At 45.1% G+C, this 25,853-nt stretch overlaps 1 protein-coding gene across 1 annotated transcript; it reads right to left on the reverse strand.

The window, feature by feature from the left end:
- Nucleotides 1–1,302: 1,302 nt before the first annotated feature.
- Nucleotides 1,303–17,545, reverse strand: CYP27B1 (cytochrome P450 family 27 subfamily B member 1). The gene is made up of 9 exons (XM_083356893.1): nt 16,984–17,545; nt 12,813–13,003; nt 9,697–9,893; nt 8,554–8,754; nt 7,652–7,815; nt 6,464–6,630; nt 2,929–3,010; nt 2,026–2,223; nt 1,303–1,424 (listed from the first exon to the last, which is right to left on the reverse strand). The coding sequence occupies exons 1-9, from the start codon at nt 17,185–17,187 to the stop codon at nt 1,311–1,313; spliced, it is 1,518 nt and encodes a 505-aa protein (XP_083213019.1). The 5' UTR covers nt 17,188–17,545; the 3' UTR covers nt 1,303–1,310.
- Between the last annotated feature and the right edge of the window lie 8,308 nt (nt 17,546–25,853).

The following is a 25,853-nucleotide window of genomic DNA, read 5'->3' on the forward strand; positions in this document are numbered from 1 at the left end:
GGTGAGTGCTTTCTTTCGATGATCCTGAGTGTATATCATGTTATATCACCTTTGGGGAATCAGAATTACACAATTCCATTAGTTGCAACTATGTAGCACAGGAGTAGATAATCACAGGTTTGTCTCCCAACCCAGTTTAGATTTATTGTGACCTTAAAGCACAGGCAGAGTCAGTATCATTTTTTTTTAAAAAAAAGTTCATTATTTAATTCAAAGATAAAAAATAAATATAGCACCAAATGGACGTGATCCATTATGATTACAGAAACTGCTTCAAAATACAGAAAAACCATACTTCATTTTTAAAGATAAAGGGTTTTTCCCCCCTTTCTGACAGCTTCTGCTACCAACATTTCTCTATTGATAAATTACAAGCTAGAAAAATATAAATATGTTGAGAAATGCATTAAATATTAAAAATTAGCATGGCAATAATAACAATAATAATAAGGCACCGAGATACATAATTGTTCCATTCCCAAAGTTCTAAATATGATACAACCACTGTGTTTTCACAGCAATAGAGGAGTTCTGATTATGGCGTGGTGGCCTAGTGGTGAAGACGCTTGACTCCCACCCAGAAGGTTGAGAGTTCAATCCTAAGTAGCAGCAGATGTTTCACTCCTAGGGCGTAAAGCAGGGATGTCAAACTGCCGGCCAGCGGGCCGGATACGTCACAAGGAAACCATGCCCACCCGGCAATGGGGGAAAAGTTCCGATACGTCTCACGATGTCATGTGACGTCGCGAGTTTGACATGTCTGGCTTAAAGAAAATAGATGTGAACTCCATATGGCATCAGGAAAGGCATCCAGCCAGTAAATGCTCAGCTCCACCAACCCTACCCTGAATTAAGGGATTACAGAGTTGTAAAAAGAGAATTTTAGAGGAGTTCTGATTACAGCTACAAATCAGAAGAAAGTCTTTTCATTCAAAACCCTGAGTTAAGGAAACCACACTCTATTGCCGTTTAGCAATTTGTGTTATCGTGGCTGGCTGATATTTGAAATGGGGTTTGGTTGGTTTCTGTGGCCTTTTTTATAGCCTAGATGGAGACTGGGAAACATTCTTGGTCTTGGAGTCATTTTGAAGTGTCCATGTCCCAGAACTGCAGAGGGGATTTCTGTGGCGGTAACCTTGCTCAGCAACATGGGTCTTCGCCCGCTTTTTTGTCCTTTCAAACTAATATCAAGAATTCAAAGAGGTAGCTCCACTCGGGGCTACTGGATTCTATACAGTAAGGTTCTATAAGCACCAGTTGTGCATTAACAGGAAACCTAAGTCAATAGTTTTCCCTTGTTTTGTCCGGTTTCAGCGACTCAGAAACTGCAAATTGATGTCCTTCTCTGGCACAAGCAAGGTCCGTGTCATGGGGCTTACAATTTGGCCCTCCTCTTCGGGTTTCACTTCGAAATGCATCAGGATCTATTTTTTTTTAAAGGGAAAGAAAGAAACCTTTCAGTATTCTTTGAGACCAGGCTAACTTTAACTCATTAAGACAGTTCTTAATTTTAACGTTGCCATCTCAATTTACAGTACAAAGGCTATTGGAGGTGGGAGGAGAAGTGCATTCAAACAGGGCAGTTATAAACTGACTGATCCAAAATCCTCTTGCAACTATTCCATCTTTTCCTCTTAGTGATATTTTTGCAGGAAAAAAGGGGAATAATTGATGAGAAACATGGGAGATTTAAAAATGGAAGGCAGCCACCCAGAATTCCTTTAATAGTAAAATGAGTAGCATATAACTTTAAGAAGGAAGGAAGGAAGGAAGGAAGGAAGGAAGGAAGGAAGGAAGAAAGAAAGAAAGAAAGAAAGAAAGAAAGAAAGAAAGAAAGAAAGAAAGAAAGAAAGAAAGAAAGAAAGAAAGAAAGAAAGATGACTATGTTTTGCCATTGTGTCCTTCCCCCCACCTCCCCAAAATTCCAAGTTTTCAAGCATGGCAGTTGTAGCGCAAGAGCTTATCTGGAAAAATATCATCATCATCATCATCATCATCATCATCATCACCATCTGTAGACCGTACCCTAGCTAGCGCCAGATATACTTCAAGTTCCGCAATGCGTCGGCCAATGCAACTGCGTTTGCCAAAGCCAAAGGGAATGGAGGCATAGGGGTGATGTGAAGCGTTCTTCTGCAGCCATCGCTCAGGCTGGAAGGAGTTGGGATTGGAGAAGTACTTCTCATCTCGAGAGGTAGCATAATGGCAAAGGGTTATCAGGGTCTAAAGAAAAGAGGAAGAGGAAAAAAAAGGAGCCTCATAAGAAAAGCAATTCAGAGACCCATGTTCAGAGTGTCTACATGTTTCATTGCTCTACATCTACTTCCTTGTCCTTCTTGAAGTATTTTCTTGGTTCCCATTTCTTGATCCAAACCTTCAGGGGTCCCTTGTTTTCATTTTGCCCTTAAGACAGTATTTCCATTAACGAATCCTTTCCTTGAGCTCCAATGTAATAAGAATTCCTGTATGCTTATCCCAAATTATTTATACATTTCCAGAGACTTGGGGACCCAGAGTAACAGGTTTGTTTTGGATCTCCCTGGTGCCCTACAGTGAATAGTTGTATCTACTTCGCTCTTTCTTCCCATTTATTGTATGTTATTATTTTTTTCTTCTTGGAAAGGACTTCACAACTTCCATGCTCCTTACAACTTTGTTGATGTTAAAACTCAGCTGCACATTAGACATGTAAGGAGAGCGCCAGTAGCACATCATGGGCAGCTAGTAACTAGATGAACACATGAGGTTGAGATCACATGTTGTCTAGATTATCAGCCTTGTCTTGAGTAGGCCCGTAGCTTAACTCAGCAGTTGCTTCTAATTGTTGTATCCAAATGTGACGTGAATGGTGTGTGGCAAAATACGGCAGACTGATGGTTATTGTGCTTTCTTTCCATTTCCATTTGCATTATCTCTGCCCTTGCTCACCTTCTTAGGGATGATATAGTCTCCCACTTGGATGTCCCTGTCTGAAATGACCCGCGCATTACCAGGAATCACTGGGTACAATCTGTAAAGAGCAAACAAAAGCACAAGTTATTTTAAAGAAATCACAGATTTCACCCTTTGTTCAGCTGCCGAGGACTATCGATACTCAGCACAAACCATATGGATAAAAATAAAGTTATCTAGCTAGGAAGCTAAATTTGCATCCAGCCTCCATATGGACACTCCGCTGCAAAAATTTAAACAGGAAAGATTAGTGCCTTCTAAGTGCCCTGGTGGCGCAGTGGTTAGAATGCAGCATTGCAGGCTAATTCTGCCGACTGCCAGGAGTTCGATCCTGACTGGCTCAAGGTTGACTCAGCCTTCCATCCTTCCGAGGTCAGTAAAATGAGGACCCAGATTATTGGGGGCAATAGGCTGACACTGTAAACTGCTTAGAGAGGGCTGTAAAGCACCAAGGGGTGGTATATAAGTCTAAGTGCTATTGCTACTGAGCCATGCAAAAGAAAAGCAAAGAGTTTTAGTAGATTTTAAAATCCATGTTGATATAGGTCACAAGTCTGCAACCTGTGGCTCCGGAGCCGCATGCAGCTCTTTCAGCCGTCTCCTGTGGCTCCCGGTCCTCTGCCATGTGCAGTCCAAAAAAAAAAGTGGGACTAAAAAAGTTCAACCAATCAATTCAAATATGCAGGGTAGGTGCATATCTCGCCTTGGCTCCACTCTTCAGTCAAACCCTGTTCTGCGCATGTTTACGTTTACGTTTACGTTTTATTTAATTTGTATACCGCCCTTCTCCCTAGGGACTCAGGGCGGTTCACAGGGCATATAAATAACAATACAATACAATACAAAAGTTAAAACAAAGATTAAATCAGTGCCCAGTTAAAAACAATAATACTATTCTAAAACAACAATTTAAAACCCAACTCCCCCGTCAGGCCAGACCAGCTAATTCAAATAAATGGGTCTTCAGGCCACGACGGAAAGTTTGGAGGTCTGATGCCATCCGGAGCTCCACCGGCAGTTGGTTCCACAAAGCCGGGGCACCCACAGAGAAGGCTCTCCCCCTGGGGGCCGCCAGTCGGCATTCCCTGACCGGAGGCACCCTGAGGAGGCCCTCTCTGTGGGAACGCACAGGGCGGAGGGGAGTTGACGCCGGCAGCAGGTGGTCCCCGAGGTAACCCAGACCCATGCCATGTAGGGACTTAAAGATCATAACCAAGACCTTGAACCTCACCCGGAAGACAACTGGTAACCAATGCAGCTCGCGGAGCAGAGGTGTAACATGGGAGTACCGGGAAACTCCCAAGACAACTCTCGCGGCCGCATTCTGTACCAGTTGGAGCCTCCGAGTGGTCTTCAAGGGAAGCCCCATGTAGAGAGCATTACAGTAGTCAAGGCGAGAGGTCACGAGCGCATGAGTGACCGTGCACAGGGCATCCCGGTCCAGATAGGGCCGCAACTGGCGCACCAGGCGAACCTGGGCGAAAGCCCCCCTAGTCACGGCCACCACATGATCTTCCAGGGTAAGCCGTGAATCTAGGAGGACTCCCAAGTTGCGAGCCCTATCCACGGGGGGTAAGAGCTCACCCCCCACAGAAAGAGATGGAACATTTTGAATGTCCCGGGATGCCGGAATGCACAGCCACTCAGTCTTGTCAGGGTTGAGTTGAAGTCTGTTCCTCCCCATCCAGACCCGAACCGCCTCCAGGCAACGGGACATCACAGCGAGGGCATCACTGGGGTGGTTTGGGGTCGAAAAGAAAAGTTGGGTATCATCAGCATATTGATGATACCCAACTCCAAAACCACGAATGATCTCACCCAGCGGTTTCATATAGATGTTGAACAGGAGAGGCGAGAGAACCGACCCCTGAGGAACTCCACAAACGAGAGACCTAGGGGCCGATCTCTGCCCCCCTGCCAACACCGACTGCAAGCGTCCCAGGAGATAGGAGGAGAACCACCGAAGAACTGTGCCTCCCACTCCCAATCCCCTGAGACGCCGCAGCAAGATACCATGGTCGATGGTATCGAAAGCCGCCGAGAGGTCTAGGACAGAGGAATATCCCCTGTCCCGAGCCCTCCAGAGATCATTCACCAGAGCGACCAATGCCGTCTCCGTGCTGTACCCGGGCCTGAAACCCGATTGGTAGGGGTCCAAATAATCCGCTTCATCCAGGACCAGAGGGAGCTGATGCGCCACCACACTCTCAACAACCTTCGCAAGAAAGCGAAGGTTGGAGACTGGACGAAAGTTGTTCAATACAGCTGGGTCCAAGGCAGGCTTCTTGAGGAGAGGTCTCACCACCGCCTCCTTCAAGACGGTGGGGAAATAACCCTCACTCAAAGAAGCAGATATAACCGCCTGGAGCCAGCCTCGTGTCCTCTCCCTAGCTGCATAAACCAGCCAGGAAGGGCACGGGTCCAACAAACATGTGGAGGAGCTCAGCCTCCCCATAATCCTGTCCACTTCATCAGGGGTCACAGAATCAAACTCTTCCCAGGTAACATTAACAAGACCGCTCGTGTCCTGATCGCCAGACTCTGCCCAGTTGGAGTCCAAACCGGTCCGAATCCGAGCGATTTTATCCGACAGATGTTGACTAAATTCCTCGGCACGACCCTGCAAGGGATCCTCCCTCACCTCCTGATTAAGAAGTGAGCGAGTCACCCTAAACAGGGCGGCCGGGCGATTATCTGCGGACGCGATGAGGGTAGAGAAGTAGTTACACCTCGCACATTTTTTTGCGGCTCCCAGTTTTTCCTTTTGTGAGGGAACTGGTTCCGAGTGGCTCTTTTACTGTTTCAGGTTGCTGACCCCTGGTATAGGTAATCCTCTACTTAAGACTGTTATTGAGCGTGGAATTACAGTTGTAAGTCATTGCAGTCATTAAGTGGGTTACCATGTGATTGGACCCAATTTTATGACATTTTTTGTGGTGGTTGATAACCCATTTTACCTCATGGGAATTTTTTTGACTGGAAGTAAATACCAGAAACCAAAAAACCCCCTCCAAATTTGTGATCATGTGATCTCAGGATTCTGCAGAAAGCCATAAAGGTGAGCCTTTTGACAAGTGTCCAAGAGGTGACATCATAACAATGAGGGATATGTGTATTATGGCCATTATAACTTCAAAATTGGGGTCATAAGTAGTTTGTGGTGAGTCTATCATAACTTTGAAGCAAAACAGTGTAAGCCAAGCAACTACCTGTACACAAATGGATTTTTACATGGACAAATAAGTTATGGATGATAAAACGTAGCATCTCTGAATGCCAAAGGCAGACAAGAATAGAAGGCCGGTCTTAAGACAGGCCTTAAAAATAACAGGTGACCTTGAACTGCTGCCATTCAGCTTCTGCCCTGAAAAGCACCCTAGCCTAGCTGGCTTCTGAGCAAGGAGAAACCTGTCCGTCTTTTTGGCTTCCCCTAGCAAGATCAACATAGGATGCTTCTGTGTTTCTACCTTCCGCATCCCAGCTTCCCATCTGCTCCTGAAATAAGACTCACCTCAGGGCCTCCTTCACCACCGCTTTCAGCAGAGGCATCTGAGCGACCTCAGCAGCTGTTGGAATGAGTCTGTCCTGCATCACACTGGTGACTTCTTCGTGGACAGCAGCTTGTACCTGAGGGTGACGGGACAACTCGTACAAACTCCAGGACAAAGTGCTTGAGATCTGCAGGGATACAGAGAGAAACGGATTCAGAAGCTAGTCTAAGGGTATAGAGAATAAGCCCTCTAGGAGGCTGGAGGCATTGTTGCAAAGTAGTCGGTACTGGGGTTTTTTGCGCTGACTGTCTAGACTAGAGTATTCTTCTTTCGTACAGCCCAAGAAGACAAACTAAGAATCATGGATGGAACCCATGTCCTTCCATCAGATTATGCCAGGTAAAGAGCAGAGCAGCTAATACTATTAGCTGCATTAAACAAAGCTGCAAAGGGGCCATAGGACCATGGATGAGCAACATCCCCTAGAGTTGGACACAACCGGACAGGGAAAACCTTCACCTTTACCTTTAAACAGAGCTGCAGAGTTCACAGTGCAGAAACTATTTTACAGGCTCCCGCAGATTTTCTAAAAGCTAAGATGCATTCACTTTACATATTTTATCTCATGTGTGTGCTAGACTCAGTGCTTTTTTTGTAAAAGAAAAAGGGTGCCGGAACTCCCACATGTCATATAACCTGCCTTGCCTACCCTACAAGGTTCCATCCAAAAAAGGTGCCGGAACTCCGTTCTGAGCGTTCTATGAGAAAAAAAGCCCTGGCTAGACTATATCCCTCACTAACTGGAAATGATGGGAAATGCAATCTAACACAAGTGGAAAGTTCCTGATTGGGGAAAGCTGTCCTCGCTCTAAGCAATGGACACGGGAAATAAATGTCAGGTTCAGGCAAAATCCCATTACACCTGCATCCTTGCCCTCCCCTACAGAACAGCTACTCAAGGGAAGGGATATGGTCCTCCTGACTATTTATTCAAGATAAGGTTATCAGGGCCTGCAGAACAGTTAAGTCCACCATAAGAAGCCGAGATTACCCCTCTAATCTCTTGCCCGCAATATCTGTCAGTGCTTTCCCCATCGTACAAACTAGTTACAGCTGAAGTTGGATTGGCTGCGGCTTCCACAGCTAGAGAGAAATAAGGCTTGCAAGGATAGAAAACATTCAATTTTAGAGCATCCCCAACTGCTTACTGTGTCCACACCAGCCAGCAGGAGCTCGGTCACATTTCCATAGATGGATTTCATGGAGAGTTTTTCTTGTGCCAAGTAATAAGTGAGGTATTTTCCTTCGACTTTCTCCCCCTGGTTGATTCTTTCTGAAACTTCAGCCATCCGCTTATCAATGTGTCCTTTGGCTAGAAAAGAAAGGGGCAAAAGATGATTCCTTGTCTCTCTGTTGGAGCCATCCAACAACATATTCAACAACCCTCACGACATATCGGTCAAGTCTGAATGTTTCTTGTTTCTCGTTTTAATATGATCTTAGGCAAACAGGAGAATATCATCTTGTACATATAGGCCATCCCTGGCTCTCGCTAACATGTCAGCAATAGATATCTATTTGTTTTAGGTATTTACACACTGCCCTTCAATCACATATTCAAAGTACTGCTATTTCAAATCTGCATTCAGGGAAATTCCTGAATAATCTGCAAGGAGAAAAAGATAATTGTAGCAGAAAATGAAATGAGAAATAGCACATTTCTGGTCCTTATAAAATCATGCTTTATCATAAATAATACTAGCGACAACATTGATAATTACATATCTATCTATCTATCTCTCTATCTCTCTATCTATCATCTATCTATCTATCTAATCTTATCTATCATCAACTATCTTCTATCTGTCATCTATCTTTCATCTATCTATCTCATCTATCATCATCTATCTTCTATCTGTCATCTATCATCTATCTTTCTTTCTCTCTATCATCTATCAATCCTCTATCTATCTAATCTATCATCTATACCTATCTATCAATCATCTATCTCTATTTATAACACTTATATAACCACTCATCTTTCAGCTCCCAATCAAACATTAGTTAAATATTACTTAAAGTAAAAAAGTTTAGTGGTAGCAACACTCACCAAACTCAAACATATAGTCCCAAGATTCACAGAACTTCTGCCATGGCTTAGGAAAGATTTGGTGCAAAAATTTGGGCATAGCCATCGTGAGCAGAGTCATGACAAACATGGTGTTGATGGAGCTAATGAACTTCTCTGTTTCTTCTGGAACTTTGGGTTCCAGGCAGCCAATGCGGGATTCAAAGAGGACCGAAGAAATACCTAAAGAAAAACCAAGCCAGGAAGGGAATTAAAAGGGTGGTCACTTCAATCATTACAGCAGAAACTTTCTACACCAAACTTTCATCCCTTAATATATGAGTTTTGTTTCATTTTGTTAAACAAGCACTGGCAACACACTTTGAAGTTCTTCTCTGCAACCATCAGGGTTTTAAAATTGTAATTAAAGAATTAAATTTAAATATTGAAGTTAGAGGCTTTCACTTTGCAGAATTCAACCAAAGTTGCCATTATTTTAATGCCTAAAGCCCTCTGATTAACAAGAAACTTGGAACGTGAACATTACTGAGGACTCATTAAGTGATGGTATAATTGTGCAAAAGAGAGTAGTAATGAAAGACGTATGGGGAGAAAAGTATAAATTACTGGTAAATATTCTTATGTGTTTGTATCATCAACCCTATAAAAAATAATATATAGGCAGTCCTCGACTTATGGCCACAATTGGGACCAGAATTTCTGTTGTTAACCAGGGTGGTTGTTAAGCAAAGCGATTGTTAAGCAAATCTGACTTCCCCCATTGACTTTGCTTGTGAGAAGCTGGATGGGAAGGTTGAAATTTTTATTTTCTTTTATTTATTCATGAAAGCGATTTCTCGTAGCAAAAATGACTCTGGCAATCATGTGACCCAGGACACTGCAACCATTGTAAATACGCACCGGTTGCCAAGGCGCCCAACCCCCCAAATTTTGATTTGTAGGATGCGGTGACGGTCCTAAGTGTGAGGACCAGCTGCAAGCCACTTTTTTCAGTGCCATGACTAAGTCGAGGACTAATTGCAGTTTATCTCAGATAAATGCTCCATTGTACTCCGTTGTAACATCATCCTGTGTTTCTCTACTTGTAAGTGAAGTCACCAGTGTAACTCTGATACAGATGAAGTTTGGTGGGGCGATTGCAAAACGGGCACAGCGGTCAGGTACCTTCTAATCCAAACTTGTAGAACTCATCGGCCACGTTCTTGACAACGTGTCGCTCGTGGAGACTCCTCTGGTGTTGCAGCCGGCAGATCAGATCACTGACCACCTCGTTCAGGGTACCCGTGTAAGACTCCACCTCCTTGGGTTTCAGCATGTGTTTTCCTAGGATGCTGCGGATCTGCTGCCACTCCTCACCTTCCCTGTGGGGTAGGAAACAGCCTCCGTTAGTCTGCTGGGCAGGAGGAAAGCTCTACTACAGGAAAGCTCTGGGGAGAGAAAACTTAGAAAGCAGCAAGAGCGTTCTCCCATTTCCAAAGAGAGGTGCAAGTATCAGCTTGAAAGAGCTACACCTCCACCCTCGGAAAAGAGATTTTTTTCCCCTACCCACCCTCCATTCAATTATGTCTGATTGTCAGAGATTTGATTGTATAAGTCGCTCCTGGCAAGGTTTTTCAATAGTGGTTTACCATTGCATCATTCATAGGGCGGAGAGAAAGTGACTGGACCAAGATCACCCAGCTGGCTGTGTGCCCCAGGCAAGATCAGAACTCAGTTTCCTGCTTTCTAGCCTGAGGCCTTAATCATTACAACACACTGGGATAGATAGCCCACTAATAGTCTGTAAACAAACAGCACAGAGCCCCTCCGAAAGGGCTGAGGGCTTATCTCTGCGTTACATTTCCTTTTCTTGTTACTCATATCCTGCACTGGTCCAGGCTGTGGAAGCCACCAGCCCGGCATATGGGAGAAGCCCTTCGGAGGAAGCCTGAATCATCCCCATGACTTAGTGAGGCCCTCAGAGCGATTTCTCACTTCCCAGCTTGTACGCTTGCAGAAGACTCAGCAAGATTCTTCTGTTCTCATGTAATGCAAACATGGGGTTTCTCTCCTTCCCTCTGGCCCTCCACAGGCCAACTCTAGGGAGCAGACCTCCAAAGGAAGAAACACAAAATGGAGCAGACACAAAATGGAGGCTAGTCATTACGATTCAAAGTTATCCCCATTCGTGACCTCATACAGGTAGTCCTCAACTTACGGCCACAACTGAGCCCAAAATTTCTGTTGTGGAGACATTTGTTAAGTGAATTTCGCCTCATCTTACAACCTTTCTTGTTCAGGGAATCGCTGGGGTTAAGTTGGTGGCACAGTTGTTAAGTGAATCTGGCTTCCCCATTGAATTCGCTTGTCAGAAAGTCACAAAAGGGGAGCACGTGACACCCTCACCCGACCCTGGGGACACTGGAACCATCATAAATATGAGCCAGTTGCCGAGTGTCCAAATTTTGAACACATGACCTCAGGGAATGCTACAACAGTCATAAGTGTGAAAAAGGGTCACAAGTCACTTTTTTTCAATACTGTTGTAACTTTGAACGGTCACTAACTGAACTGTTGTAAATTGAGGACTACCTGTAGTATGACAGAATCCTTGACCTGATGCTTTAAGGATGCTTTAGCCCCCTTTCCAAAGCCAGACAGCTGAGATGCCAGAAGAAAGAGAATAATTTCAGCTCAGCATTTAAAGTAGACAAGCTCTAACTAAAATTCAGTGGCCGAGAAGCTTCAGCCAGTCTGGCTGATGGTCAGAAATGTTGTGTGCCGTAGCTTTGGAGGGTCCATCGGTTAGAGTGGCATATAGTGATACATAAAAACCAATAAATAAGGTGTGTCCCTTCCATTACACAGCCCAACTGTGAAATCCTTCATGTAGGACTAGCTGAGATCTTTGCTCCAAAGTTTCCATTACTGCCCAATTCTGCTGATTTTGTGTGAGAAATAGAGAGGGCAGGAAACATCCTATCCCGTGACATGAAAACATATCTTAAGACACCGGAGGCTGTAGTCAGCTGTGTAATTTGCCACTACCACCTACACATATGTTTTGTGAGTATGTGTAGGTAGTAGTGGTAAATTACACAATTGTCTACAGTCTCCGCTGCCTTAAGATGTGTTTTTGTGTCAGACAATACTGTTGATATCCACATTGCTCAGGAACAGGATTTCCCCCCCCCCCAGGATAATACGTTGCCTTCTGTGAGAGGTAGGATACCAGCCCTCCCAACTCCCCACCCAAAACCCAGGTGAACTGGCAGTCAGATCTTACTTGAGCACTGATTGAAAGACAACACACATTACTGGAATTGAGGGCAGAAGACTCTATCCCCCACCCACCTCACTTGCTTTGGCTGCCCGAAGTAAGTGGTTCACTTGACCTACCAGTGGGGCCTGTCCTGTCCTATCTCGGCCTTTCTAAGCTCCTGCAGCCTTCTCAACATGCCAACTTTGGAGAGCCAACAGCTTTCCCGTTTTTTTGCGTCCTAGAGAGGCATGAAATTCGTCCCCTTTCAGCCAAGGTTTATAGGTTGCGTGGATAAAAGTTGTATTATATTGGGCTCTGTATTATATTGGGCTTTGGTTCTTATTTTCAAGTTTGATTGTTTATTTTCTAGTTCTGATAGTCAGCGGTTGCAAGAGCAGAAACTCCTTCTATAAACCAAAGGATGAATGGCAACGGGCTTTTAAAATTGCTGCCTAAATGGCCATCAGAGCCCCATCTTCACATGCAGGGGTGTCAAACTCAATTTCATTGAGGGCCGCATCAGCATTGCGGTTGCCCTCAGGGGGCCAGGTGGGTGTGGCCAGGGTGGGCATGGCCTACTGGGTAGGCGTGGCTAGAGTGCGTATGGCCTACTGGGTGGGCGTGGCCAGCTATACATCATTCACATCAAGGGTGCCTATGGGGGCCTGGGCAGGAGTGGGACAGATCTGAGGGTCTCTGGCAGAAGGAAGGTCTCTGGGCCAGGGCCAAGGCAGTGGGGGCCATTCCCTCACTGTTTCCAGGATGGCTTCGCGGGCCACATGAAACCACTTCGCGGGCCGGATCTGGCCCCCGGGCCTTGTGTTTGACATGTCTGTTCACATGCATAAAACCTTCTTGAAAGTCTCTGGGAAGTCACTAGAGGGAGCTACTCCATAGCTAAATAATGCATGAAATTTATTTGCTGGGTGGGAAATAATGAAAATGGAATAACCTCTGCCAGGACAGCCTTCAGGGGAACTCTCCCGCAACATGGACTCCTGCCAGCCTGCCTGGAGAGCAAAAGGCAGCAAATACTTACGCTGTAAGCAGCCCGTATGCATGGCCTCGGCACACTCGATAATCCTTCCAGGAGGAGAGGTCAGAGCGAATGGGATGCTTGCCTTCCTGTCTTAGCACCTGTTCAATCAGGCTGGGATCTGCCACATGGACTGTGAGGATGGGCCCAAAACTCGCCTTCCAAACTGGGCCGTATTTAGCCTTGCCTTCAATCTAGGAGGAGAGCAGGAGAGAAGCTTGTGAGGAGCGATCCCATCATGATCCAATGGCTTTCCCACTCAGGGAAGAAGATCCAGTCAGGAAACATAATAACACTCTCCCCACCACCACCGTTTCTCTTGTTTGATTAACCCCAAACACTGCATAATTTCTGTAGGGATTACTAAATAAGGAAGGATCTAAAAAGGCTGTTAACCTTAAATCCAATCCATTCCAGGCAGAAATATACTGGACCCATGGAAGATACACTTCATGTGTCACGTTTCCCCACAGTTACATTTCCTTCCTGAGGGAAAATTGATTGTGGATTTTTTTTCTCCCTCACTGGGAACCTCTATGTGTCAGAAAGGCTAAGCATCTGATGTCCAAAATGAATACCCAAATACAGGTAGTCCTCGACCTAGAACAGTTCGTTTAGTGACCATTATGACTATTTTTCACACTCATGACCGTTGCAGCATCCCTGTATTCACATGCCTTATATTTGGATGCCTGACAACTGACTCACATTTATGATGGTTGCAGTGCCCCAGAGTCATATGTTCCCCTTTTGCAACCTTCTGAGAAGCAAAGTCAGTGGGGGAAGCCAAATTTCACTTAACCCCCGTGTTAGTAGTTTAAGAACTGCAGTGATTCACTCAACAAATGTAGCGAGAAAAGTTGTAAAATGGGGCAAAGCTCACTTAACAAATTTTTCACTTAGCAACATAATTTTTAGGCCCCAATTGTGGTTGTAAGCTGAGGACTACCTGTACATCGCAGTACCTCTATCGTGCAAGGATCTTCACATATGTGAAAAGGGATTAACTTGGATTTAATATCTAAAGAAGCGCTAAAAAAAATGGCCAGCGCAAAGACAGTAGCTTATTGGACAAAATAGGGGCAGTTTAAATCCTGAAGATTACGTGACAAAACTAAGTAGATGGGCTTTTTCTGCTGCAACAACTGGGACTGAAAAATAGATTTAGTTTTCTTGGGATTGATTCCCTGTGATGTAGACTCTTAAAAGTGAGGCACAAAAGGATTTTTGGCTCTCAGAAAATGTGTAGGATTGTGCTTTCCATTTATTTGGTTAGAGCCTCCTGCAGATTCTTGAGCAGCTTTCATTATTTATGGTAGTCTGATTTTCTGTTAAGTTGCTACTCCTCATGGCTGCATGTCCCTTGTGATAAAGCAGAACAGTGAAGGAAATCTAAGCAAAATCAAAACTGAGTTCTTAAGTTAAGCATCAGCATTTTTCAGTGGTTCATTTGCTTTTCCCTGTTTGGAAACTACAATAGTATATCAACAATAATCGAACTGCAAAAAAAACATCGTGACAATGAATACACACAATTGTCCTTAGAGGATACACATGGAAAGAGAGGATATATATTTAGTCTCACATCATGAATACTTCCTACAACATCCAAAGACAGCAGTGGGGCATAAATCAAACAGCCTTACCCACCCTAAAAGCTGTGTGGGGGTCTTTTTACCTTTGTGAAAATAATTGACATTAGATTACCAGTACAGCATTCAACAAACTTAACACTGATATGATAGTCCAAAACAGTCTTCTCTTCACCCCTCAGATTATTTTCAGTGATAATCAGGACAACGATATTACAGATGCCAGCAAGGGCATTTTACAAGACAGGTGTTGAATGTTTTTCTCTGCCTATCTAATGATGTAGTGCTAAACCTGCAAACCTATTTGGACAACATAAGTGTAGTAGTTTGCACTACTGTGTTTCAGTAATGTAACTCGGTATCAGAGCATCAGATACCTGTGGAAGGAAGAATTGGATTGCAGTAGGAAATTATTCTATACAATAGGACCATTGCAAATTTAAATAGGGGCAATTTAAAAAAAGTCACCAAGAAAACAAAACATTCAGAAAGCACCAAGAACACTTCAATTAAAAAAAAAAGAAGTTTCGTGTCCATTGTGCTAAAGCTAGAGGAAACACCAGGATCGATGAATGGCAAAGAGATTTTGGGAGTAAAATAAAATAGTCTCTTTTTTAGAGCACGCAGAAGGAGATAATTTCCGCAAATATAATACAACACCGTCTTATTGAGACAACTACTGAACACACTCATTGAACACGCATGTTAAAACAAGAACGGGCTAGGGCGCTCCCATCTGTACTCGCCTCACAGAACTATCAGTGATTTAAAAATTATACAGTGTGTTCCATGCGCACGCAAGTACAGTTTAATGCCATAGATGGCCACAAGGTCAAGATGGCTTTGCTCAGCTCAGTGGCTTAGGTTTTTCAACAAAAGCTACTGTCTACGTAACAGAGCACAGTAGACCAGCAAGCCAGGAAAGAACATGCTGAACTAACATTTACTGAAATAGCCTTTTGCTTGGAGACAAAAAGTGCCCACCGCAAGGTTTCCATACATGCAAGTGACGATCCTGACCCCAGAACTTCTGCGGCTTGTAGGATACCTATTCCAGTTTTATAAATATGGCATCATAAACCAGGGGTCCTGCTATGACATGGTTCAGGAACGTCTTATTGTTTGTCTTGCCTAGCTCTTGCTGAATTGTCATTAGGTGCCTGTGATTCCTCTCCCATTGAGTCCAGTGAAGCAACAGAGATTTTTAAGCAAAGTTTTAGAGAATTGCTCAGCATGGCTTATGAGAGTCCTAGGGGGTATATTTTATGCCATATCCTTAACTTGGAGACTCATTTTCACACTGCTTTAAGGATGCCAGGGGCCAACCGCTTCACCACATTCCTACAAGGAGATAAGTTATTTGGATAATTGGAATTCTGGGCAGAAGCTTAAAAAAGAAATAATCAAGGCATCATCCGTGAAGTAAAAAAAACAAAAAACCCAAGAATTAAGGATTCAAAGGACAATTTGAGAAATCGTGGTTCAAGAGCCATACATTCAGAAAAAGTTTGCTCATCCAATGGCGCCGTTTCTTCTGTTCTGGGGCACCCCTTTTCAAAGCGTCTTTTTTTCTGACACAGTCAGAAATCCTTGGGGACACCTCTGAACAAACAACTGGGGAGAAGGGAGCAGAATTCATTGTGTTGAATGTGACTTGTGTTCCCAAAAGGTGCTCTGCGCCTGCTCTCCACTGTCCCCTTCCGAAAAAGGAAGGAACCGTAATTGAGAAAAAGAGGTCTTAGTTGAGGTTTGGATGGTGCAACTACCTCGCTTCATTCACAGATATTTTACAGGAGAGTCAGACTTGGTTATCTCCCATCCGTAAACCTTTCTTTAAAAAAAAAAACCCACACAAAACATTTCCTTAGGCAGATAGGCGTACCCCAGCTTGCAAAGGAAAGCCTAGAATGCTGCACTTCTTTCCAACGGTAGTCCCAGAAAGCTTTTGATTATAAGCTATCTTGGATCAATAGAAAAGTGGGGAAGGGTCCATAGGATCGTTGTGGGTTTTTTTAAGACTATGCCGTTCATTGGTTTTACATAAGCTCTCACAAGAAAGAGGGTTTCCCTTTTTTTGATGGGGAGAAGCATTAAGGAAAAGACTCATTAGTTTCAAGCCTTAAAGGAGAGAGAAGAGGGAGGGAGAGAGGGAGAGGAAGAGAGGGAGAGGGAGAAAGAAAGAGAGGGAGGGAGGGAGAGAGAGAGAGGGAGAGAAAGAGAGAGAGGGGGAGAAAGAGAGAGGGAGGGAGAGAGAGAGATTATCATAGTGGGTGATGAGGGTGTAGGGATGATATTCTCTTGTCTGTATCTGTCTGTCTGTCCGTCTCTATCTATCTCATCTCATCTCATCTCTCTCTCTTTACCTGCCTGCCTGCCTATCTATCTATCTATCTATCTATCTATCTATCTATCTATCTATCTATCTATCAATCTATCTATCTATCTATCTATCTACCTACCTACCTACCTATCATCTATCTATCTATCTATCTATCTATCTATCTATCTATCTATCTATCTATCTATCTATCTATCTATCTATCTATCTATCTATCTATCTATCTTCCCAAGGCGGCTCTTACCTGGAGTTCATGCAGTCGGGACAGGCCTCTTTTGCAGAAAAGGTCGGTGAAGAAGCCGAGAGCGCTGGGTCCCGGCATCTCCTCCAGAGTCTTGTGGGTTTCAATAACTTTCGATCGCGCCCCGAGGAGAGATTCCACCCACAGCTCAGGAAAGAGCTTCGCGAGCAAGGATGCCTTGGTGGCCAGCTTGAGCGTCTGGGACATCTTTGCGCGGGGAAGCCTGAAGCCGCGGAGAGCACCGGAGAGCTGTGTGGCAGCAGCATCTTGGACCACCTGTATTTATCTCAGCCGAGCTCAGAGCCCGGCTAAGAGGAGGCTGTCGAGCAGGGCCCGCCCCGCCGCCACCCGCCCAATCAGAGGCCGGCGCCTGAAGGGCTTCCCCCGTCTCCTGCGCTTTTGTAAGCAGCCAAGTATCCCGCCGAGTCTTCGGTCCCATCTCTTCCCTTCCCTTCTTATCCTGTCCTCTTCTTCTTCGCTCTCTTATCCTCTCCTCTCCTCTTTTTTTCTCTTCTGATTTCCTCTCCTCTTATCTTATCCTCCTCTCCTCTTCTTCTCTTCGCTCTCTTCTCCTATCCTATCCTGTCCTATCCTTCCCTTCTCCTCTCCTCTTATCCTTCTCTCCTCTTCTTCTCTTGGCTCTCTTCTCCTATCCTATCCTGTCCTATCCTTCCCTTCTCCTCTCCTCTCCTTCCCTTCTCCTCTCCTCTTATCCTTCTCTCCTCTTCTTCTCTTCGCTTTCTTCTCCTATCCTATCCTGTCCTATCCTTCCCTTCTCCTCTCCTCTTATCCTTCTCTCTTCTTCTTCTCTTGGCTCTCTTCTCCTATCCTATCCTGTCCTATCCTTCCCTTCTCCTCTCCTCTCCTTCCCTTCTCCTCTCCTCTTATCCTTCTCTCCTCTTCTTCTCTTCGCTCTCTTCTCCTATCCTATCCTGTCCTATCCTTCCCTTCTCCTCTCCTCTTATCCTCCTCTCCTCTTCTTTTCTCCTCTGATTTCCTCTCCTCTTATCCTCTCCTCCTCTCCTCTTCTTCTTTTGGCTCTCTTCTCCTATCCTATCCTGTCCTATCCTTCCCTTCTCCTCTCCTCTTATCCTTCTCTCCTCTTCTTCTCTTAGCTCTCTTCTCCTATCCTATCCTGTCCTATCCTTCCCTTCTCCTCTCCTCTTATCCTTCTCTCTTCTTCTTCTCTTGGCTCTCTTCTCCTATCCTATCCTGTCCTATCCTTCCCTTCTCCTCTCCTCTTATCCTTCTCTCCTCTTCTTCTCTTGGCTCTCTTCTCCTATCCTATCCTGTCCTATCCTTCCCTTCTCCTCTCCTCTTATCCTTCTCTCCTCTTCTTCTCCTGGCTCTCTTCTCCTATCCTATCCTGTCCTATCCTTCCCTTCTCCTCTCCTCTTATCCTTCTCTCCTCTTCTTCTCTTGGCTCTCTTCTCCTATCCTATCCTGTCCTATCCTTCCCTTCTCCTCTCCTCTTATCCTTCTCTCCTCTTCTTCTCTTGGCTCTCTTCTCCTATCCTATCCTGTCCTATCCTTCCCTTCTCCTCTCCTCTTATCCTTCTCTCCTCTTCTTCTCTTCGCTCTCTTCTCCTATCCTATCCTGTCCTATCCTTCCCTTCTCCTCTCCTCTTATCCTTCTCTCCTCTTCTTCTCTTCGCTCTCTTCTCCTATCCTATCCTGTCCTATCCTTCCCTTCTCCTCTCCTCTTATCCTTCTCTCCTCTTCTTCTCTTCGCTCTCTTCTCCTATCCTATCCTTCCCTTCTCCTCTCCTCTTATCCTTCTCTCCTCTTCTTCTCTTGGCTCTCTTCTCCTATCCTATCCTGTCCTATCCTTCCCTTCTCCTCTCCTCTTATCCTTCTCTCCTCTTCTTCTCTTCACTCTCTTCTCCTATCCTATCCTTCCCTTCTCCTCTCCTCTTATCCTTCTCTCCTCTTCTTCTCTTGGCTCTCTTCTCCTATCCTATCCTGTCCTATCCTTCCCTTCTCCTCTCCTCTTATCCTTCTCTCCTCTTCTTCTCTTCACTCTCTTCTCCTATCCTATCCTTCCCTTCTCCTCTCCTCTTATCCTTCTCTCCTCTTCTTCTCTTGGCTCTCTTCTCCTATCCTATCCTGGCCTATCCTTCCCTTCTCCTCTCCTCTTATCCTTCTCTCCTCTTCTTCTCTTGGCTCTCTTCTCCTATCCTATCCTGTCCTATCCTTCCCTTCTCCTCTTATCCTTCTCTCCTCTTCTTCTCTTCGCTCTCTTCTCCTATCCTATCCTGGCCTATCCTTCCCTTCTCCTCTCCTCTTATCCTTCTCTCCTCTTCTTCTCTTGGCTCTCTTCTCCTATCCTATCCTGTCCTATCCTTCCCTTCTCCTCTCCTCTTATCCTTCTCTCCTCTTCTTCTCTTCGCTCTCTTCTCCTATCCTATCCTGTCCTATCCTTCCCTTCTCCTCTCCTCTTATCCTTCTCTCCTCTTCTTCTCTTGGCTCTCTTCTCCTATCCTATCCTGTCCTATCCTTCCCTTCTCCTCTCCTCTTATCCTTCTCTCCTCTTCTTCTCTTGGCTCTCTTCTCCTATCCTATCCTGTCCTATCCTTCCCTTCTCCTCTCCTCTTATCCTTCTCTCCTCTTCTTCTCTTGGCTCTCTTCTCCTATCCTATCCTGGCCTATCCTTCCCTTCTCCTCTTATCCTTCTCTCCTCTTCTTCTCTTCGCTCTCTTCTCCTATCCTATCCTGGCCTATCCTTCCCTTCTCCTCTCCTCTTATCCTTCTCTCCTCTTCTTCTCTTGGCTCTCTTCTCCTATCCTATCCTGTCCTATCCTTCCCTTCTCCTCTCCTCTTATCCTTCTCTCCTCTTCTTCTCTTCGCTCTCTTCTCCTATCCTATCCTTCCCTTCTCCTCTCCTCTTATCCTTCTCTCCTCTTCTTCTCTTGGCTCTCTTCTCCTATCCTATCCTGTCCTATCCTTCCCTTCTCCTCTTATCCTTCTCTCCTCTTCTTCTCTTCGCTCTCTTCTCCTATCCTATCCTGTCCTATCCTTCCCTTCTCCTCTCCTCTTATCCTTCTCTCCTCTTCTTCTCTTGGCTCTCTTCTCCTATCCTATCCTGTCCTATCCTTCCCTTCTCCTCTCCTCTTATCCTTCTCTCCTCTTCTTCTCTTGGCTCTCTTCTCCTATCCTATCCTGTCCTATCCTTCCCTTCTCCTCTCCTCTTATCCTTCTCTCCTCTTCTTCTCTTGGCTCTCTTCTCCTATCCTATCCTGTCCTATCCTTCCCTTCTCCTCTCCTCTTATCCTTCTCTCCTCTTCTTCTCTTGGCTCTCTTCTCCTATCCTATCCTGTCCTATCCTTCCCTTCTCCTCTCCTCTTATCCTTCTCTCCTCTTCTTCTCTTGGCTCTCTTCTCCTATCCTATCCTGTCCTATCCTTCCCTTCTCCTCTCCTCTTATCCTTCTCTCCTCTTCTTCTCTTCGCTCTCTTCTCCTATCCTATCCTGTCCTATCCTTCCCTTCTCCTCTCCTCTTATCCTTCTCTCCTCTTCTTCTCTTCGCTCTCTTCTCCTATCCTATCCTTCCCTTCTCCTCTCCTCTTATCCTTCTCTCCTCTTCTTCTCTTGGCTCTCTTCTCCTATCCTATCCTGTCCTATCCTTCCCTTCTCCTCTCCTCTTATCCTTCTCTCCTCTTCTTCTCTTCACTCTCTTCTCCTATCCTATCCTTCCCTTCTCCTCTCCTCTTATCCTTCTCTCCTCTTCTTCTCTTGGCTCTCTTCTCCTATCCTATCCTGTCCTATCCTTCCCTTCTCCTCTCCTCTTATCCTTCTCTCCTCTTCTTCTCTTCACTCTCTTCTCCTATCCTATCCTTCCCTTCTCCTCTCCTCTTATCCTTCTCTCCTCTTCTTCTCTTGGCTCTCTTCTCCTATCCTATCCTGGCCTATCCTTCCCTTCTCCTCTCCTCTTATCCTTCTCTCCTCTTCTTCTCTTGGCTCTCTTCTCCTATCCTATCCTGTCCTATCCTTCCCTTCTCCTCTTATCCTTCTCTCCTCTTCTTCTCTTCACTCTCTTCTCCTATCCTATCCTGGCCTATCCTTCCCTTCTCCTCTCCTCTTATCCTTCTCTCCTCTTCTTCTCTTGGCTCTCTTCTCCTATCCTATCCTGTCCTATCCTTCCCTTCTCCTCTCCTCTTATCCTTCTCTCCTCTTCTTCTCTTCGCTCTCTTCTCCTATCCTATCCTGTCCTATCCTTCCCTTCTCCTCTCCTCTTATCCTTCTCTCCTCTTCTTCTCTTGGCTCTCTTCTCCTATCCTATCCTGTCCTATCCTTCCCTTCTCCTCTCCTCTTATCCTTCTCTCCTCTTCTTCTCTTGGCTCTCTTCTCCTATCCTATCCTGTCCTATCCTTCCCTTCTCCTCTCCTCTTATCCTTCTCTCCTCTTCTTCTCTTGGCTCTCTTCTCCTATCCTATCCTGTCCTATCCTTCCCTTCTCCTCTTATCCTTCTCTCCTCTTCTTCTCTTCGCTCTCTTCTCCTATCCTATCCTGGCCTATCCTTCCCTTCTCCTCTCCTCTTATCCTTCTCTCCTCTTCTTCTCTTGGCTCTCTTCTCCTATCCTATCCTGTCCTATCCTTCCCTTCTCCTCTCCTCTTATCCTTCTCTCCTCTTCTTCTCTTCGCTCTCTTCTCCTATCCTATCCTTCCCTTCTCCTCTCCTCTTATCCTTCTCTCCTCTTCTTCTCTTGGCTCTCTTCTCCTATCCTATCCTGTCCTATCCTTCCCTTCTCCTCTTATCCTTCTCTCCTCTTCTTCTCTTCGCTCTCTTCTCCTATCCTATCCTGTCCTATCCTTCCCTTCTCCTCTCCTCTTATCCTTCTCTCCTCTTCTTCTCTTGGCTCTCTTCTCCTATCCTATCCTGTCCTATCCTTCCCTTCTCCTCTCCTCTTATCCTTCTCTCCTCTTCTTCTCTTGGCTCTCTTCTCCTATCCTATCCTATCCTTCCCTTCTCCTCTCCTCTTATCCTTCTCTCCTCTTCTTCTCTTCGCTCTCTTCTCCTATCCTATCCTGTCCTATCCTTCCCTTCTCCTCTCCTCTTATCCTTCTCTCCTCTTCTTCTCTTCGCTCTCTTCTCCTATCCTATCCTGTCCTATCCTTCCCTTCTCCTCTCCTCTTATCCTTCTCTCCTCTTCTTCTCTTCGCTCTCTTCTCCTATCCTATCCTGTCCTATCCTTCCCTTCTCCTCTCCTCTTATCCTTCTCTCCTCTTCTTCTCTTGGCTCTCTTCTCCTATCCTATCCTGGCCTATCCTTCCCTTCTCCTCTCCTCTTATCCTTCTCTCCTCTTCTTCTCTTGGCTCTCTTCTCCTATCCTATCCTGTCCTATCCTTCCCTTCTCCTCTTATCCTTCTCTCCTCTTCTTCTCTTCGCTCTCTTCTCCTATCCTATCCTGTCCTATCCTTCCCTTCTCCTCTCCTCTTATCCTTCTCTCCTCTTCTTCTCTTCGCTCTCTTCTCCTATCCTATCCTGTCCTATCCTTCCCTTCTCCTCTCCTCTTATCCTTCTCTCCTCTTCTTCTCTTCGCTCTCTTCTCCTATCCTATCCTATCCTCCTCTTCTCTTCTTTTCTCTTCTCTTCTTCTCTTCACTCACTTCTCCTCTCCTCTCCTCCTCTTTTCTTTTCTTCTTCACTTCTCTTCTCCTCCTCTGCTCTCCTCTTCATTTCTCTTCCCTTCTCCCTTCTTTCCCCTCCCCCTCACCTTCCCTCTTTGCTCCAAAATCTTTAAATCTTATGAAAATTTAAAGTTCTTAAGTGCTTAGTAAAGAAAAACAGTGATCAGTGATAGTAATGAGTTATGTTCATTATATAATCATAATCAAGTCTCTTTAAAAATAAAATAAAAAAAATCTCCCTGGTATTTACATCCTATGACTGAAGTTGACCACATCATAGCATTTGAATGAATGGAGTTGTGTATGTCTGGTGAAAGTGTCCAGAGGAGGGCAACAAAATCTTTTTTAAAAAAAATAAAAGCAGTTCATATGAGGAAAAACTAAACTGCTGAGTACATTTAGGAAGAAAAAAAGATCTGCTAAGTGTTGCACATAAATTAGGGATGGAATTAGGAAGGCAATTGTGAGTCTGTGATAGATCACTGAGTGACTCAGAAATTGGCAAAGATTTCAAATTGCATTGTTTTAAATACTAATGACAACAACATTACTCCCTCCCACAGTATAGTGCTGAAATTCAGAAAGCTTGAGTTAATTAATTGAAGGGTTATGTAAAAGAATTATGAACCAGTTGCAAAAGGAAGTGTGCTCTGAGTCCAGAATTATTTTGGTTTTTTTTATCTGGAATGAACACTAGCTTTCCCTGAAAGTGTTTATCTGAAAAATGGAAACCCCATCTCATGATTTTTCCGCATAACCAGGTCAAAGTGCTCCCCTCCAGTCCTTGGTGTGGAAGTTGCCTTACACCCATTGCCAACTTCTATTCTGCCACAATAAGGCTGGTAAAGAAGGCTGTCTATGGGCCAAGTTAAGGAAAGGGATCAGTGAATTCCTCATCTTCCTTTTTCTCCCACCAAGCACTATCTTTGTCTGTCTGTCTCTGTGTGCGCGCACACACGTGTGTGTGTGCACATGCACACTTATGAGTCAAGGCTGATTTCTGGCAATTGCCTAGATAAGTCACTGCAGTTTTCTTGGCAAGGTTTTTCTGGAAAAGGTTTGCCCTTGTCTTCTCCCTGGGGCTAAGAGAGAGTGACTGGCCCAAGGTCACCCAGATGACTTTGTACCTAAAGCAGGACAAGAATTCAGCATAACCTGCTTTCTACTCCAGCGCCTTTAACCACTACACCAAACTGCTTCTCAAGCACCATACATTCAGGGCCAAATTAAGGGCAACTGATGCTTGAGCAAAGCCCAACAATGCCCTCCCATTGCTTATTTGACAAGACATTAAGACAGGGGTCTTCAAACTTGGCCCTTTTATGACTTGTGGAAAAGGGCCAAGTTTGAAGACCCCTGCGTTAAGACATTAAGTTAAGTGCTGAAGGTGAAATAAGATATGAAAAATTCAGTTTTCTTCCAGGCCATACCCCACATCTATATTAAAAGCAAACTTTATATATATATATGTGTGTGTGTGTGTGTGTGTGTGTGTGTGTGTGTGTGTGTGTATGTCAAATGTTAACTATTTAGATTACCTTGCTAGGCTCCAAACATGGGGCAAATCTTTATTTCCTGTTTTCAGCCTTATCTCAAAGGCCATCGATCAGGCTGTAGTCACACCGGACAGTTCATATATTTGTGTAAATTACTAACAAAGAATTAAGGGAGACTAAGATGCATTTCTGACTCTTTAGTCTTCATCAGTCAGTCATACCCTTCTGAGATTCAAACCTGGGCTGATTGCATATTAGGCAGTATTTTTACCTCTTGAGCCACAGGATCTCTCTCGCTCTCTGTTAGCTTTCTGCAAGGGGAGATATGAGTCTTAATTCTTTGTTAGTAATTTACACACACACACACACACACACACACACATGTAAGTATGTATGTATGTATGTATGTATGTGTGTGTGTGTGTGTGTTTTCTGAGGTTTTCGCGGGTGTTTGTATGTGGATCTTTGGTCATTCGGGTATATATATATATATATATATATATATATATATATATATATATATATATATATATATATATATATATATATATATATATATATATATATATATATATATATATATATCGCTAAAAAAAACCAGTAACAGAAATAACAAGCTTTAAGGATCCCTTAGGCGAGTCAAGCGATGAAGTAAATGCTAGCCAGGCCAGGCCAGCCGTGTGGCAACGGCCAGTTTGGACTCGGATGAGAAATCCGACGACGTGTAAACAGTTCCGTTCCGATGAACCGCTGCCTCCGCAAGCAGAGGAGGCTGCGCCGCCGGCAACCAGGAAACACAGCGGTCCCCCACTTCCCGGCGCAAAGGCTCGCCGTGCGGAGAGCGGAGAGCGGAGCCAAGGGAATCGTGCGCTTCCGAAGGAGCGTCGTCAGAATTGCTTCCATTGAAGAAAAGCAGCGGGCTCGGGGCCCGTCCGTTGACCCAACAGCCGTCCGTTGATCCAGACTCCGTGTGCCTGGACTCCCGACCGGAAGCCTCCTGAGCGGGACTCTGGACCTGGAATCCTCGGAGCCTCGCTCCATCACTCTGGTTTGAATTTGGCGCTCTCTCAAGGCAAGTTTGCTGGACTTTTTTTGTGGGGGGGGGGGCGGTAGGGACTCGAATTCTCGAGCGGCTGTGTGTGCGTCTGCGCTCACCTTCCCTTCGTGGCTTGTTTGTTGGCTTTGCAAACTTCCCCTCTGTGCGTTTGCTGGATGCAAAAGTCTCGGGCCACGGGACGGAACAAACGGGATACCTGATGATTACCTTCGAGCACAAACGTGGACATTTTAGACCAGGGGGTCTTCAAACTCGGCCCTTTTATGACTCATGGACCTCAGCTCCCAGAATTCCTCAGCCAGCATGCCTGGCTGAGGAATTCTGGGAACTGAAGTCCATGAATCATAAAAGGGCCGAGTTTGAAGACCCCTGTTTTAGACGGTCTCCAAACCAAAGATTTTTTTTTAAAAAAATTGCAAATTAAAGCTGAACGCAGCAGCAGATAAAGACAATTGCAAACGTTAAAAGTTGAGCGCCAGGCAGTGAAAGATTTAAGGGCCTGACAGTTGGGGAGGGGGGAACTCTATGTTGCCGTTTCTAAGTGCCCTAAGCATAGGCTCAGTGTGGGTGCCTGTACTGAGGTGGGGGGAAAGCAACCGTCAAGTGCTCTCTTCGATTGGACATAGTTAGACAGGTGCAGAGAGCGGTGGGTTTAGCAAAGATGGCAAACAGGCTGGCAGGAGTGGGATGAAG

The sequence above is a fragment of the Vipera ursinii genome, assembly GCF_947247035.1.
Source record: "Vipera ursinii genome assembly, chromosome: 2".
Lineage (NCBI taxonomy): Eukaryota > Metazoa > Chordata > Lepidosauria > Squamata > Viperidae > Vipera > Vipera ursinii.

Bases quoted from the DNA above. Each gene is read 5' to 3' on its own strand.
- CYP27B1 (XM_083356893.1), bottom strand. From the start codon at position 17,187: ATGTCCCAGACGCTCAAGCTGGCCACCAAGGCATCCTTGCTCGCGAAG. The intron at 3,011-6,463 runs GTGAGTCTTATT...TGCTCTTTACAG, and splicing joins GTGGTGAAGGAGGCCCTGAG to ATTGTACCCAGTGATTCCTG. The intron at 1,425-2,025 runs GTACGGTCTACA...AAAAAAAAATAG, and splicing joins TATATCTGGCGCTAGCTAGG to ATCCTGATGCATTTCGAAGT.